Consider the following 15722-nt stretch of genomic DNA (forward strand, 5'->3'; position numbering starts at 1 on the left):
ACAGTGGTACCTCCTCCTATTCCCACAGTGATCTGTCTCCAGCATGACAAAACTTAATGGAGTGCCCGAAATAGGTCCCAGCTGGGACACCCTGAAGCACAAAGCCACGGGGTGAACAGCTCACTGGAGCAGAGCCCGGAGCTGGCTGTCACTCAGGCCGTGTTACAGGGAGCATGACCAGAAAGGCTGTGTTGACACAGATATTTCCTCTGCCTCCGGAGAAGCAGAGCTGTCACAGACACCCCAGTGTCTCACTCGCTGTCTCACAGACAGATGTTCCTTTCAAATGATGCAACTGGTTCCAGGGCCTCTCTGTTTGCCGTGGCAGGCAGTGCCAGATGCTCTGCTGCCAAGCCAAGGGAGGAAGGGAAGGAGTTTAATCGACACTTGGTGAGTTGCTACGGGTGGTAACCAAGGGACAGCTCAGCCCAGTGGAAACCTGAATGAATGAAGCGGCTGCAAGGCAGGAACTGGGAAGGAGCAGGCAGGAGGTGGGAGCATCCCAGCACTCCTACTCCAGCACTGGGCAAGGAGCAGCAGCCTCCACGCTGGCACCTTCACGTGTGGGTCTCTTTCTCATGACAGATCATTCTCACCCCTGGCTTTCTGACATTCGCAGTCAGAAACGTTCCCTCTGGATAAAAGCACTGTTTAAGTTGCCTTTCAGGAGTCAATTCAGAAACTAAGTATTTGAGGCAGCAGGTTAGCTCTGCTTTTTTCTGAATCATGTTCTTTGAAACTTAGTTTAAATAATGGCAAATAAAAGTACTTTGTGTAAATAGTGAAACTGGCCAGATGTCCTGTTACAGGTTTCAGTGTGACAGAGTTTCTCAGACTCTGAATCAGACAGAAGTAGCACTGACTCACCACCATCTCTCTGTTTAGCCCCATAAATACGGTTCTAAAGATACCCATTTACTTACATTCAAGTATTTACATTTTTAATGGAGATTGATGCAGTTTTTTGTTCCTTTAGGGAAACTAGAAATTGTATCTACACTTCACCTGGCACTAACCTTTCACAATTGACTTTTTCCTGCTCTTGAAATGTATCACAGGTAGAGATTCTATTAAATTAGAGCATGATTTTGTAGCCTGTTAACAAATACAATTTTAGAGCTTTATGGGCTAGTCCCTGAAAGGCAAACACTACGGTTAAATTACATTACCACTCTTGGGAACAAACTCTTTCACCCAAGGAGAGACAACAGAAAAAAGACAGAAACTGAAGCTGTCCCCTCTTAAATCAAGACCATGAACTTCAACAAACTTTCTCTGTGGGACTGAAGAGAGCCTCTTAGTACATTTATCTTCCACTCCGTCCAGGCTTTTGCATTTCTGCAGCACGTGCTTACATTTGAGACACCCAAAGCTCTGAAACAGAGAGCCTTTGGAGGGAGCAGAGGGAGCTGCAGGGTTGTAGCTGCCATTCAACAGTGAGCACATAAAACAGCACCACTCCCCATCTGCTTTCTCTCCCCCTCCTCTTCTCTTCCAATTTCCCTTTCCTGAGGAAAGTGCATTTCATTATTCTTTCCTTCAGGGCTGATAGTTCACCCTTCTCTCATCTCTGCCAGCCAGCAGTGCTTATTGAATGACAGCTTTTCCAGAAAGCTTGGACTGGCAGAAAGTTCAGGCATGGTGCTGTACTTTAAAGGAGGCAACTCCAGCCCAGCACAAAATGTGAATTACATCAGTGCAAATGCAGGTGGACACACAAGACATGGAGGTAAACAGTCCCTGCAGGTTCCCATCTTCAGTGGGAACAGCAAGAAAGAGGTCACACAACCCTGTGAATAAGTCTGTAACCATCAGACTCCAGAAAATGCCTTCCACTTACACCACAGCTTCACAAAATCACAAATTATTTCTCATTTCACCGAGGACTATATTAACAACAAAAAAACCACCACTCAAGCAGCCACAGCCATCACACAACAGAATTCACTATCAGCAGAGGCTTGTGAGAAATTAACACAAGGGGATTTAGAAGGAAGGGGTGGGATCATTTCCTTAATTAAACAACTTTCAGAAATACTTTTCCACATATCATAATCAGGATGTGTTTGCTTAGTATTAAAAATATACGACCACATTTCAATATGCACAGCTTTTGGAGACTGACACATCTTTAATTTGATACAAAAATCCAATGGTGTTTACTGTGGAGCAATGAAAATGGAACACAGCTAAACTTCAACGTATTTCTTTTCTACCATGTCCTCTGGAAAGAAAAGCCCTCCCTAATAAAACAAAGAGGTACTTGGAGTCTAAAGCCAGTTTGAATTTAGTCCCAGCACACCATCAAGCCCACAGCAGTCATCCCCAAGGACACTAGGAAGTTAAATTTAGGTTGTTAAGTGCCAAGACCCTGTTCCCATGTGTGCCCGTGTAGGACACGGCAGCGGGAGGCTCCATCCCTGATAACAGCGACACAAAATCACCCAGCACGCTCAGCAGACTCAAACAAATCCCATCCTAAATGGATCTGCATTAGCTGCTCTCATGGAGCATGCAGATTTCATAACTCCTCAGCGGGACAGATGGAGTTCAGTTTGGAAAAGCAGGAAGCAATCTGTGTTCCGAATTTCTTTTCCATAGGTGTGGGATGGAAATGTATCGATCACCCGCTGTTGTTTCCTTACGCAGTTCCAGGAGCCTGCACTTGAAGAGATGTTTATTGATTCAAAGAGCACCCCAAGTACCTGAACTTGGATTCCTCAGGAAAGGCATTCTCCTGTAATGCCTGAGCAAAACATGACCATGTGGCAAACATCGTTCTGAGCTCAAATCATAACTCAGACCTCAGGTGTTTTCCACCAGAATGTTAAGAACCCCAAAAGGGTCTTTCTCTGAACCAGGTGGAAAATCCTACACAACTGCCACAGCCATATCATCTAACGCAGAACTGCTGGACAATCATTCCTTCCTTATTTCACTTTGCAAAAATCAAAGGGCAAAGTTTCACACCACATTTTGTAGTTGCATGGATTGCAGTTGATTTTTGACTTTGAGGCTAACGACACAGCAAAATAAAAGTAGAGGAAGCTTCTCGGTTCACCTCATTCAAAAATAAAACCAAATGCTTGATTAATATTCTATTAATATCACTAATTCCCTGTCTTTATCTAACAGTGCTGCTGAATACATAGAATATGGATGACATAAAACATGACCTCGAGGAGATACATATGCTTGCATTATGGAGACACACACTTACACTACAAAGTTTCATTAAAAAATTATCAGTTCTGAAGTGAAGACGTAATACATCCGTTTAGAAATATGTCAAAAGCAAATCACCACATTAGGAAGTTTAGGGTTGTGCGGTATTTTGTACATTTAAAAAATTAATTATTTTGTTGAAAACAGATCAGAACTAAAAGGTTTCATTTTATAAAATAAAATTAATTTTATCCATTTGAAGTTTCCTTTCAGGTGTAACATTTTTAAGTTTTGGCAAAAGTCACTGAAATAAGATAAAGAAAAACAGTAAAATTGGATTTATTTTCTTTAAATAATAGCCAGCAAATGTTTATAATAATTGCAGAAATAACCCACAATCTCTACCATGACAATAAAATGCTGACAATTTTCCTAAATTACTTTATAGTAATATTATGAAGAAATACAAGTTAAAAAATATCCTATTCAGCATTTTCCTGCATGCTTCTTTCCTGGACAGAAGAGAACTTTAAACATTTTTTAATTATATAATGTAATACAAGCTCAATATTATGCATTTTGAAAGGAACTAACTGTGTATATTAATATATCTGATGTCCAGTAGATGGCAAAATATCAGCAGCCATCACCTTTAATCTTGGTACTTGATTCATTCAAACCCCAAAGTAATTTTTTTTCTTTTTGTTTCCAATATCCACTTTCTATTTCATTGGAGAGCAGGATTAGCTTTACCTTTTGGATGTTTTCTGTCTATTATCTGCTTGAAAGCCAATTTCATCTTCATCAGGTCTCGATACAACAAAGCACAATAATGTTACTATCCTTTAAATAGTCCTTTGAAGACAGTTTCTTCACCACTGATTTTTTTTTTCCTCCAAGAGCATTCTGCTGCTACTGTTCCCAAATTTGCCAGCACATGTTAGCATACTGTGTACTAAAATCTCTTAGCAACAATATCTTAGTGTCTAACATTTCCCTTCTTCCAACTATGATTCACGGAGCCATCTGTAGTCAGATATTGACATGCAGCATCCTAAAATAGGCACCTTACATTTGCTCAACAACTAGTTTTAGCATCTGAAAATATAAATTATGGGGAGAGGGCCAATATTTCTATGAGGCTCCTCAGCATCCCCTGGAACATTTCAGCACTGTTTAAACAAAGGCTCGCCACGAGCACTTCGCCTGGCTATCGAGGGCAAAGTATTCCTGCTTTTCCAAACGACAGCTCCAGCTCCACTTACGTAACCCTCCGAGCAATCCCAGGCTTCCCTGGAGAGGACCACCTCACACTGCTACTCAGGCTGTTTTTAATAGTAATCAAAGACTAGGTTTTCAAGCTCCAAGATCAGAGCATTCTTCACACCCTTGGAAGCCTCAGGCTCGTGGCAAGCATCCCACGATGGGTGTGACAAGGCCAAAGTCCCAGCTGGATGAAGACAAAGGGACTTCTGCTGCAGGAAATGCAACAACATCCCACACTCAGGAAGAAAATTTACAACCACAGCCTCCCAAGCACTGCCTTTGCCTCCCAAAACTCTTACCAAGATTGCCCTCAGAAAACACAGCATCTTCTTTTCAGCGGCAGCAATTTAACTCTTAGCAGCAAAGACTTTGCATAACCCAAGTTATTCATGGCAATGAGCTGTGCAATTTTGTACAAGTTAAAAGAACACCACAGTACTAAAAATGTTAATTAAACAGGAACAGGAAATGTTAATTAAAAATAATCATATTCAGCAGAATATATTATATAGGAGGAGTTGATAGTATGGCTTTGGAAGCGTCTCAAGTGTGAGGAACACACTTCCACCCCAGCGAAATCAGCGGGATTTCATCGACTTCAAAGGAACTGAGATTTTACCCTAAATACTTTTCAGCAATTAATATTTTAAAAACAACCAAACACACAACAACATGCAGCCAAATACAGCTGGACCTTATAAAAAATAAGTATGCTGCAAACTGCTGGCACATTTTCCTTGCAAAAATGCTGGGTTTGCTTGCAAGAGATTTGACAGCCCCCATGGGTCTTCTGGAATACATTCAGTAGCCATGAAGCTGTGCCAGGGCTGAGCAAACTCCAGTCAGAATATGGGGAAGGCAATCACTCTGAATGACCTCTTTTCTGTCTTTTAGGTCTTGCAGATCTGTCTTAGCAGGAGTAGACAACACCTAACATTCCTGCAGGCACCTTTGTTCATTTTCCAGTCTTCCTTACTGAGGTTTAAAAGGCAAAACCTGTGTTTTATTCTCCACTGTCCTTTCACGAACACACACAACCGCACTCTTAAAATCTAACCACTCTTATGCATGAATTAGCCATGATTTAATACCTCCAGATTAAACTAAGCCTGCGTGGACACCAAGATGAAAAATGTAAGTCCTTTCCTCACAACATGGGAGCAAATCTCTTCTAAATCATCTCCTCCCTAGGCTTTGAAATGCAAACTTAACTCCTAGGACAAAAGGAGTCGTTGTTATGCAAGAACCAGCTTGACAGGAAGTGTTGAACTGAATACACCAGCAAGTGAGCAGAGTTACAAGGAAACATGTCAGGAAGCCTAAAAAGGAACATGCAGGCAAATCCATCCCAGGCACAACTTCACTGCTTCACGACGTTCTTTTATTTCCTCCTGTTTCTCGCAAGGAGAAGTAACTCGGATTTTGAAGTTATCCTACTTTGTACAGGCTGTATTGAGCCTCCTCCATGGTCACTGCATCTATTGGGAAATTGTATGTTTCTATCTATTTTAAAAGTAGAGGAAAAAACCTTCCATCTTCTTCCTCCTTCTCTGCTGAAATGCCACCCAGCAAGTTATCCTCAAGCAAGACGCATTTTTCTACACTAGCGTTTTAATAATTAAAACAAAGCAGAAAAAGCCGAGTGTGATACACACACACATTTACAATTACAGACTCATTCCTCAGGAAAATCTAGCTCAAGCTGGAAAGAGCCATCAAAAGCCAGTTATTACATAATCCTTATTACTGCTACATGGGCGAGCAGCAGTTCCAAAGGAGTATTTACTGAAAGCAGATAAAGCCAGGTTGCAGCATCAGATGAATCAGATAAGACACAGCCAGCAACAAAACTGACTTAATTTTCTTCGTCCCCTCCAATAATATGCTAAATCAAAAAGCCATGAAATGCAATCTTGTCCAGCTGAACTCTCTTAGAAAAGGGCTGAGGATGCGTACTATTTGCTAGGTTGTTTTCCTTGGCGCTACAGGAAATGTTAGGCTGTGCAGAGAATTCAGCTCAAGGGTTTACAGATCCGTGCTGCTGTAGGGTGAAATCTTCCACCTCTCCAGGCAGCCTTACCTCATGGAAAAGCCAAAACCCACCACGTTAGCAGCTTCTTCCCCTAACACACTTCCAGAAAAAAAAGTCTTCCTACTCACAGCAGACAGACACTTCCCACTATTTCATGGCAGAAACTTTTGGGAATTCAGTTTTGCAAACACTTAATAATATAGTGTTGCTTCAACTGCTAAACCAAATGGCTGGAAATCCTTTTGGAAAGCCCTAAGGATAAAACGCATCAGTGAACAAGACACTGTGATTATTTTACCTAATACATTTGGTGGCTCCACTCCAAACTCTGTGGGTTAATTACAATAAAACCTTTGGAAACAGCAGTCTAGCAACAGTCCATGCCAATAACATACTCTGATGGAGATGGGATTGCCAACTGCATGCCAGCAATGCTCCCTCCAAATGGCAGTGGAAGAAGATGCTAAGTCTGTCCTACAGGCACAGATCCTACATTTTTATAAGGAGCAAGAACTTGGATATAGCCAGAAGATAATAGTAGCTGAATAGATAGCTGAGTAGCCTGTTTTGAAATGCAAAAGCAAGAGATCATGCCACACAGCACCCAACCATCACAGCTCCAAGCATTAATCCATTCCTGCAGGCCCAAAGTGCCCACGAGTCCCACTCACAGGTTATTCTATCTCCCAGACAAACTAAATGGTGCTAACATCTTAAAACAACACGGTTTAAATTAGGATTATACAAATCCCCACTGCTTCTTGTAACTCCAACCATGACAACTAATTGTGTCTGAATCACACTCAAGCCTTTCTTACTTTAGGGCAAGAGCTGGTGGTGACCCTTACAATTTATTTTGCTTAATTTGTTCCCTTTAATAATTTCTGAGCTTTTTTTCCCTGGTGGAAGACCAAGCAGACTGGCTTTTAACTACCTCAGAGTCCACTTTTCCCAGAGAAATTGGGCTGCCTGTGGCAACACCTGAGGTTGGACAGCCCTGTCTAAGCATGGAGAGAATGGGGAAAAGGGGAAAAAAGGGGTCTTGGATCATTTGCATGGAACACAACACAACAGATGGTCACATGGAGACTCCTCCATAAGTTTGCCTTTGGTAAAAAAAATGAAGACACATCCTGCAGTTAAGTATTTTTAGCATCTCCAAGCATGGCAATATTTTGCCTTTCTCAATAAAAGGTAGTCATATAATTTCATTATTTTATGCTTTACTGCTTTACTTCCATTTGGCTGCCTTTCTGAAAGATGACAGGGTTAAAACAAAGGTCAGGAGGGACCAGCCAGCACTAAGAAAACCATCCCTGAGTCAGGAGGAATCAATTTAACTCCATTCTGTATCCATATGTATTTTTCTGCTCCTGTATCTCCTAATATTCTCAGGAATATTTCATTTTCCACCACTTCCCCCAACATCAATTCCCCCCCTTTTAGTTATTACCCTTCCTTTTAATTACTATTATTTTTATTTTAATTACATCTCTTTAATAAATTGCGCTGAATGTGCCTTCATGTATACAGACTCATGTACATTTTCAATTTTTAAAGGAAAAATCCATAGATTGTTCTGGAATGGTCACTTGTATAGATTTTTTTTTTCTTTAAAGTATGAATAAGTTCCATTATTTGACTGAAATCAGGAGAAAAGCTGGAAAAAGTTTGCAGTCTGACTAAAGGCAGAAGGCATCATGAGCTCATAGCTGTATTTTTTGCCAACTATACCCAATATTCAGTGATTCATTGTTCACACAGGTGCTTCAGAAAAGAAACTAGGATGGAAATAAATACATGGAAAAAGCAAAGTCTTTGTCTTTCTGTAATTCATACGCTCTATGAACACAATGGTTCCACATTTTAACTTCATGATAGAGGGCATTATTTTATATTTGTGAAGATGCCTTTTTCAGGCACATGATAGAGATTTTGGTAATTAGCTTCCACACTCTTTCAAATTAAAAAAACAATAAAAGAAAAATAAAAAGGGAAGTCATTCTAGTGAGGTGCTGGATGTGCCCAGTTGTGTCTGCTTCCCCCCCAGCCAGCTCAGCTTCTAAATCCATGGGTTTCATTCCTACTCCTGATTTCGGAGCCCCTGTGTCTGAGTCAGTCTGGAAACCAGTTCCCACTGCCAGGTTATGAACATGGAGATCAGCACACAAGGCAAATTAAAGAAAATAAAACTAAGCACCATAACATAACACAACGGGGGAGAGAGGACAAGGAGAGGTGGGTCAGCAGAGTTTTTCAGTGTGAGGAAAACAACACATGTTTTCCCTCACCCAGACTCCAAAAGAGCTGAATCATTTTGTTTTTCTAAACAACAGAGATGCCAGGCATGGAAAATTTCAGTTTAAATGATTCAAATCTGGCAAAAAAAAAAAAAAAAAAAGTGAGCAATTGAAAATAGAGGCAGGGCCAACACACTGAAAGGAGCAATTCTACCTGCAGTGGAGCTGGAAGATTGCTGCTCCTCCTGCAATCCATGGGATGGAGGCATGTGGATTATCCAGGCTTGTATGGGACAGCAAAGGCCAATCACTTGGGATGCCTGAGACACAAACCATTCTCAGGTACAACTCTGCCATTAAAAGATGGCACTAAATGCCACCTCAGAATAGCTGTTCTGTACATTCAAACACATTTGTTCTAAAAACACTAATTATTAGCACTATTAGCTAAAATAGTGCTTTATTGCCCATTTGAATTATTCATATGGAGCTGCTGATCACTAAAAGAGGAAGACCTGATAAAAAAGGTATATGTTCACTTTAATTTACACTTCATTTCAATGCTTGTAAAGACTGCAAAAGAGATTTCTTAGCTATTGGGTTAATATTTGCTAGATAAGCAATGAATTATTTTATGTTAACCTAAAAGCACAAGAAATGTGTGGAAAACCAAATAGCTGTGGAAAGTGATGGGATACCATGGCTTTTCTGAAAGGATATTTCTGAGGTTTTACTAATAAAAATAAAGACTAATAAATAGCATGTAAGGTATTTAGATGGCCCAGCAAGTGATTAATAAACAGGACTGGCAATATAATACAATGATGTGGCACAGGTATCACCTCACCTTGAATTGCTAAATACAAAAACCAGGAAAATTTCTGCTGACCCCACGTTCTGCAGACTTTCAGCATGGGTGACATCAGTTGTACCCAACACTGACTGCTGACTCGATGCATCCCAGGAATGGATCAGGATGAAACACATCCCTGCAAAGGCAGCTAATACAGGTTTAGGTGCTTAACTGGGAAACACAGCCAAGTTTTTTTTTGTGTGTCCTCTGCACCTGGCAATGCTATTCTAATGCTCACTCTGCTGGATGCTGAGAAGGCAAAAAGGACACCCAGATCCCACGTGGCATGGTGCGGCATCCCTGAATTAAACAGCACAGAATTCAGCCCAGATTAGCTCTCCTTCCTGCAATCTGGTTTATCTATGCTTGCTTTAACAAGTCCTGTGATTTGGTGAGAGGTGAGCACATGCACATTTATTCTTTTGGTGGCAAAACTACACCACATTAATTGGACACTGATGCCTTATACAAATTATGCCACTCATTTTCATCAAAAGAAACAAAGCCTTGAAAACAGCACACAAATTTCTCCATGTCTGGATCCTGTTGGTTTTACAGAATAGCACGGCTTTCGTATCATCAAATTTCTAAGCAGCAACTCCAAAGAATCTTTCTTCTAAGGTTCAGAAAGGGACATAATGGAGGTGACTCAAAGGAATAGATGCTGCAGCTACAACCACTCTCATTATGTACATATGAGATGCCTTGATGTTCCTGCCTGCTGATTACATGAGCAAACATTTTTAGTATGCAAAATCCTATTAACTCAAGGGGATTCTGCATAATTTTATAACAGCTCCACTTGTGGTCTTTGATCGACTGGGTCAGCAACAGACAGATGGCAAAGAATTAATTCTAAGGCTGCTTTATTGCAGTGCTGGCGTCAGGGTTTCCTCTACTCACTCCACTCAGATAAAATGGAACTTCTACTTTCCCTACATCTTTTTCTGTTCTAAAAGCAAGAACGAGAATGTTGGAGCTGTCAGCACAAAGAGGAAGACAAATGAAAACTCTTCTGTGTGACATTTGCCCTCCCCCAAAAAATCCTAAACCAAAAAGGAAAGTTAACCACGAAGACATAAGGCAACACAATAATCCAAGAGATTACCCTGGAACACATCCCTCCTATAATTAGGGTTTTCTCTTGCTCCATTTTTGATCACTTCATAATTCCGAGGTGCAGAGTTAAGTATTAGCCAATATTAAGTGAATTTGTGCTTACCATGTATTTAGATGGAAAATTATTAGCAGTCTGAAAATGGTGCCTAAAATTAAATTATTAATGCACCATTTCCCCAGTTTGAGGAAAATCATCCCAAAAGTAAACAACAATCTGGCTGGGACTTAGAAGAACTCCTGAGCTCTGGAGTTGCACAAATTATGCCCAGAAAACCTTCAAAATATGGAGGGAATTAAACTGATACAGAAATATTTGGCTGAGGGTTTTTTTTACAGCCCTGTAACTACATGTAAACTTGGAGGAGTTAACTCAGAGACCCACATGGATCCCAGCAAAAATTCCAACTGTTTCACTTGGCAAAGCACTGTTTCTTGGAGCCTCTGCCAGCATTATCCAAAGTGGGTCAAAAAGGTAATGGGGAGGACACACCAAGGAAAAATAAAGTGGGATTTCTTTTAGCTGAAAACTCCTTGGTTTGGGGAAAGAGACCCCTCCTGTTTCACCACAGCACAGTTCCTGTTATTGGCACTGTGCCATCATTCTTCCAGAAGCACAGATTTTTGTAACTTGAAAAAACTTCTGGTTTGTTTTGGGGTTTTTTTGTTTTGTTTGTATTTTTTTAATATTACAGTTTCCATCCCTATTTCTCATGTGTCACTTAGCATTAGGAATGTTTCTCTGACATCCAGGCTAATTAAGCCTGCTTCAGAAATAGGGGCTTGAGGTTGTCAGCCATACCTGACAAACTTTTGGACAAACAATTCTCTTCCATTTGGATTTTTAATTAGCTTACTGAAAGTGCTTTCATATCAGAAAATGTGCACAAAATTTTGACTAATGCAAAGCAAGACTTCCATTTTCTTTTGGAGGTAACAGATGGCAGCTTCAGCCTCTAACGTTGACAGCGCATTAAGTCAGTCCCATCCCTGAAACTTAGTCCAGCACTTTGCCCTCACATGCAAGGAGGGAAGATCTGCTTTTTGGCTAAATCAAGAGGGGCCAAGCAAACCAAAGTGTCCAGACAATCCGTGGATCACTCTTACATGGATCTAGGATATGTCTTACATGAGACTGACTAGAGATCAGCACAGAGCAAGGCACATCTAACTGCAGAACACCAAGCATTTCATCTTTTGTCACCAACAGCTCACAGAATTCTCAAACTCATTTACACTGTCACCAGAGGGTGTTTTTCTCTCTCATTCCTAATTATTCCAGGACATCTTCCCTTAGTGCATTAGATGAAAGCCAAAGCTTTCACTCACTCACTCCACACCTGTGTTCAGCCTTGTACAGTGTGACTTCTCCCCAAACCCAAGTTCACATGATACTTTCTTCCCAATATTTCAGGGGGAAGAGGTATTTCCTTTTTTACCTGAAATGGAGACTGGCTGTTGTAATTCTTGATCTCTTTGTTGGCTCCCCGGAATAGCAGCACCCTTGCACAGCTCTCCTGAAAATGATGGAAAAGGAAACTTGTTCATAAGGGTTCTTTGGCACTAAAGAGATTGTGTCTGCTAAGAGGTTATGAAGTGTTTGGTCTCTATTTTCATGATAAAAAAAATAAACCAAATAAATTATCTGAAAACTTAAATTGTTAAAACAGCATTTTTAAAATGACAGGGCTTCAGGCGCTTTGCAATGTATTGGAAACACTAGACAAGTGTAAAGAAACATGCAGCAATGCAAGAAGTAAATACCTTATTAAAGTTTTAAGCAACTGTACTGACAAAGTTCCACATTTGACAAATCAGAATTTGCACACATTTGACTTCCATATGGGTTTTTTGCCTGTTTTGTCAGAAAAGCAGTACTGTACACAGAACTGGGATGAATTATATCCTCCTATCCTGCTAACAATTAAACAAAGCAGTTTTACCACTTATTTTGTTGGGGACTTTTTTTCAACCTATACTCAATATTAAATGCAGTATATTTTCTTTAGTACACATGAAAATTATTTGATCTGTCTATGCACACTGCACTGACCAGCCTTGTTCCCTCTCTTTTCCCCTAAAAATGCTCCGAACTGAGAAAAGCTGCAGAGGAAATCCCTTAAAAACAATTTATTTTGGCCAATACAGTGCATTGGTTAAATTATTGCTCTCCATGGCTGTTAAATATGACTGACCACAATCTGGTAGAAATTCTAGGAGGTTCTGAGTAGATTCTCAGAATTTTTGATGATTCCCATATAGACTCTGTTTCTTACTTGTCATCTTTAATGTTCATCTTAGGGTCTTATGCAAATCAATTCACATTTCAACAGAGTTTTATTTCCCTTATCACAAATATTGTTCTTGACTTTGTTGTGCTTTCTGGGTTGTCTTGACATGTTGTGCTATGGAATTCCACCTAATGACGTATTTGGATGTGCTACCTTTCACTTTGAACAGTAAATTTGCTGTCAGAGAATACAGAGTGTATAATTTAGGTATTTTAGTGACAAAAATGAAGCTTATTTACTAGACTCTGAGTCACAGGTTAATTTGCAGAAATTATGATTCAAAATAATTTCTGTCATTGTGTTTTCTAATTTCCCACAGTGGATTCTTGGTCTCATTAAGTCTCTCCATCACAGGGCTGCCCTAAGTGTACCTGGAAAGGAGATTATCCTACCTTTCCCTCAACTGAAAAACAACAGAATGGATGAAGATGGTAAATTAATAATTATCTCTTGGATTAAAAATTTTAATGATATACAATTAACTAAGATAGTCTCGTTTGCTAGAACTCCAATCTGCACTTGAGTTGCATTCTCTCTACCTCTAAACAATTGATCAATGCTCAATTTTCATCAAGAACTTGAGAACATAAATAATTATACTGAAAAACATACAGTGCATTTTGGCTGATTATTCATTTGTTTATCAGAATAAATCATCCAGCATTAGAACACCAAAAGAATTATACATTTTAAAACTCTCTAAAAATTTAACTGAGCTGTCTTCAGGGCAACAAAAACAGGAAAAGGGATTTATTAACTAAATGGTTGTGATCAGAAAAGTTTTGCCAAAAGCCATCAAAGAGCTGTCCAACATTTTAAAAATCCAAGAAAATGTATTTGGGTTAAGTCCTGCATTTATTTATTTATTTTTAGTGTTTTGAAACAAACAGAAACATTCTCAGATCCAATCCTCCCAGTGAAAGAGGGCACATTTTATCCCAGCAAAAAACAGACATAATGCATGGCCATGGAATAACTTTCAAAACCAAGAGTTGATTCAGACCAGGACTTCACTGACACCCAGGAAAACAAATTTACCAACTTTAGAAACCAACCCAAGAAAATCCCCCTGGGAAGACCGGAAGGGAAGATCAAACAGGTAACAACTCCATCTACAGGAATCTGGAGGTAACAAGGATACTGCTGTCCCTCCCATCCTCTCCAGCTGGAAAAGGCAGCACCATTCCTTCCATGTGAACCAATAACAACTTCCCATTAAAAAAAAAACAAAACCACTGGCAAAATCAGCATAGATTAAGGCTCACAACACCCCGAGGGAAACTTTTTATTTCCATATATAGTGGATGAAGGAAAATAGAAAGACGAGAATGCAGGCAGATGATATTGAAGTTCCATTCACCAAGCCAAGTTTAGTGACTGTGTAAATATTTGAAAATTTGTAGATGCAGTTTCAGTTAGAGTCTCCAAGTCTCTTTCAGAATAGCTTCTTCTACTGAGGTCAGGAAAACACATCTCTGCATGAAAAACACTGTCATTCTACAGGATTACCCTAATTCCCACCTCTTACTGCACAACCTTTGCTAAAAGTGTATGGTCTTAAAAAAATCTCAGATTATTCCCAAAATTCTTTTTTTCTTTTTTTTTTTTTTAAAGCTCAGGGCATTTTAGAACTAATTGAGGAATCTGCCTTGACAAGACTTTAGGAAAAAAACTAAGATGGTAATTAATTAAGAAGCAGATGCTTTAACAGATGTTTCACTGTTTACAGTCACATCTCATGCTTTCCAAATTCAATGTAATGTTTTATGTGCCCAATTTTAACATCATTGTAAAACTCATCCCCTCCCCATCCCATCCCTGCAAAGGCAATATAAAATGCTATCAAATCAAAAGGTTCCACTACTTGTTCACAAATTGTAAACAGCAAAGAATCTAGTATCTTCTCTATAGAGACATTTCCACAGTATTTTACAACTCTTTCTTATTTAATTCTAAATTAAATTATAGAATAACAGCAATAAATTCTGTACAGGAAACAGGTATGAATCAAACCCTAAAAAGGTGGGAAAGCATAAGGTTTAATTTCTAATATCCATAATCTTGCTACCTACAATGAGCAGCCTTATTTGTAATCAGTGAATGAAACACCAATAAAATAATTTTAATTATGTTCTTTCCAGTTTCTAAGACCACTTTTTAAAACCTGAAGCACTTCATTGCATACAAAATAATGTAGTGATAGGATGAAGGGGAAAGGCTTCAAATTGAAAGAGAGCAGCTTTAGATCAGATATCGGGAAAGAATTCTTCCCAGAGAGGGTGGTGAGGCCTTGGGGAAGCTGTGGATGGTTCATCCCTGGAAAGGGTGGTGAGGCCCTGAGGAAGTTGTGGATGGTTCATCCCTGGAATGTTCAAGGCTAGGTTGGACAGGGATTAGAGCAATGAGGTGTAGTGGCAGGGGATTGGAACTAGATCATCTCCAAGCTCCCCCCCAAGCCAAGCCATCCCACAATTCTGTGAGCTCCCAGCTCCTACTTGGGACATTTCTGTCCCTGCAGGGGTCAGCAGAGCTCGGTGACAGGGCAGGGGCTCTCACCTGGTTGTAAAGGGCACAGATGTGCAGGGCCGTGTTCCCCGAGGCGTTCTGCGCGCACATGTCGGCGCCGTAGAACAGGAGGTGCTCCAGGTGTTGGACGTGTCCGTACCTGCAAGCCTGGGCAGGGATGCATCAATGTTTTGGTTATTACACAGCCTAGGCAAGACTTCCCGAGAGAGATTTTCAGCAGAGAAGGTGCTGTT

General features: G+C 40.1%; 1 protein-coding gene across 1 annotated transcript in view; it reads right to left on the bottom strand.

The window, feature by feature from the left end:
• SHANK2 (SH3 and multiple ankyrin repeat domains 2) overlaps positions 1 to 15722 on the bottom strand; it is a 241380-nt gene that overhangs the window by 213869 nt on the left and 11789 nt on the right. Inside the window, exons 7-8 of the mRNA XM_062494312.1 lie at positions 15520 to 15636; positions 12112 to 12189 (exon numbers count right to left, since the gene is read on the bottom strand). Of these exons, the coding sequence (XP_062350296.1) occupies positions 12112 to 12189; positions 15520 to 15636 (195 nt within the window). The remainder of the gene's footprint in view (positions 1 to 12111; positions 12190 to 15519; positions 15637 to 15722) is intronic.

Source organism: Cinclus cinclus, chromosome 6 (genome assembly GCF_963662255.1).
Source record: "Cinclus cinclus chromosome 6, bCinCin1.1, whole genome shotgun sequence".
Classification (NCBI taxonomy): Eukaryota; Metazoa; Chordata; class Aves; order Passeriformes; family Cinclidae; genus Cinclus; species Cinclus cinclus.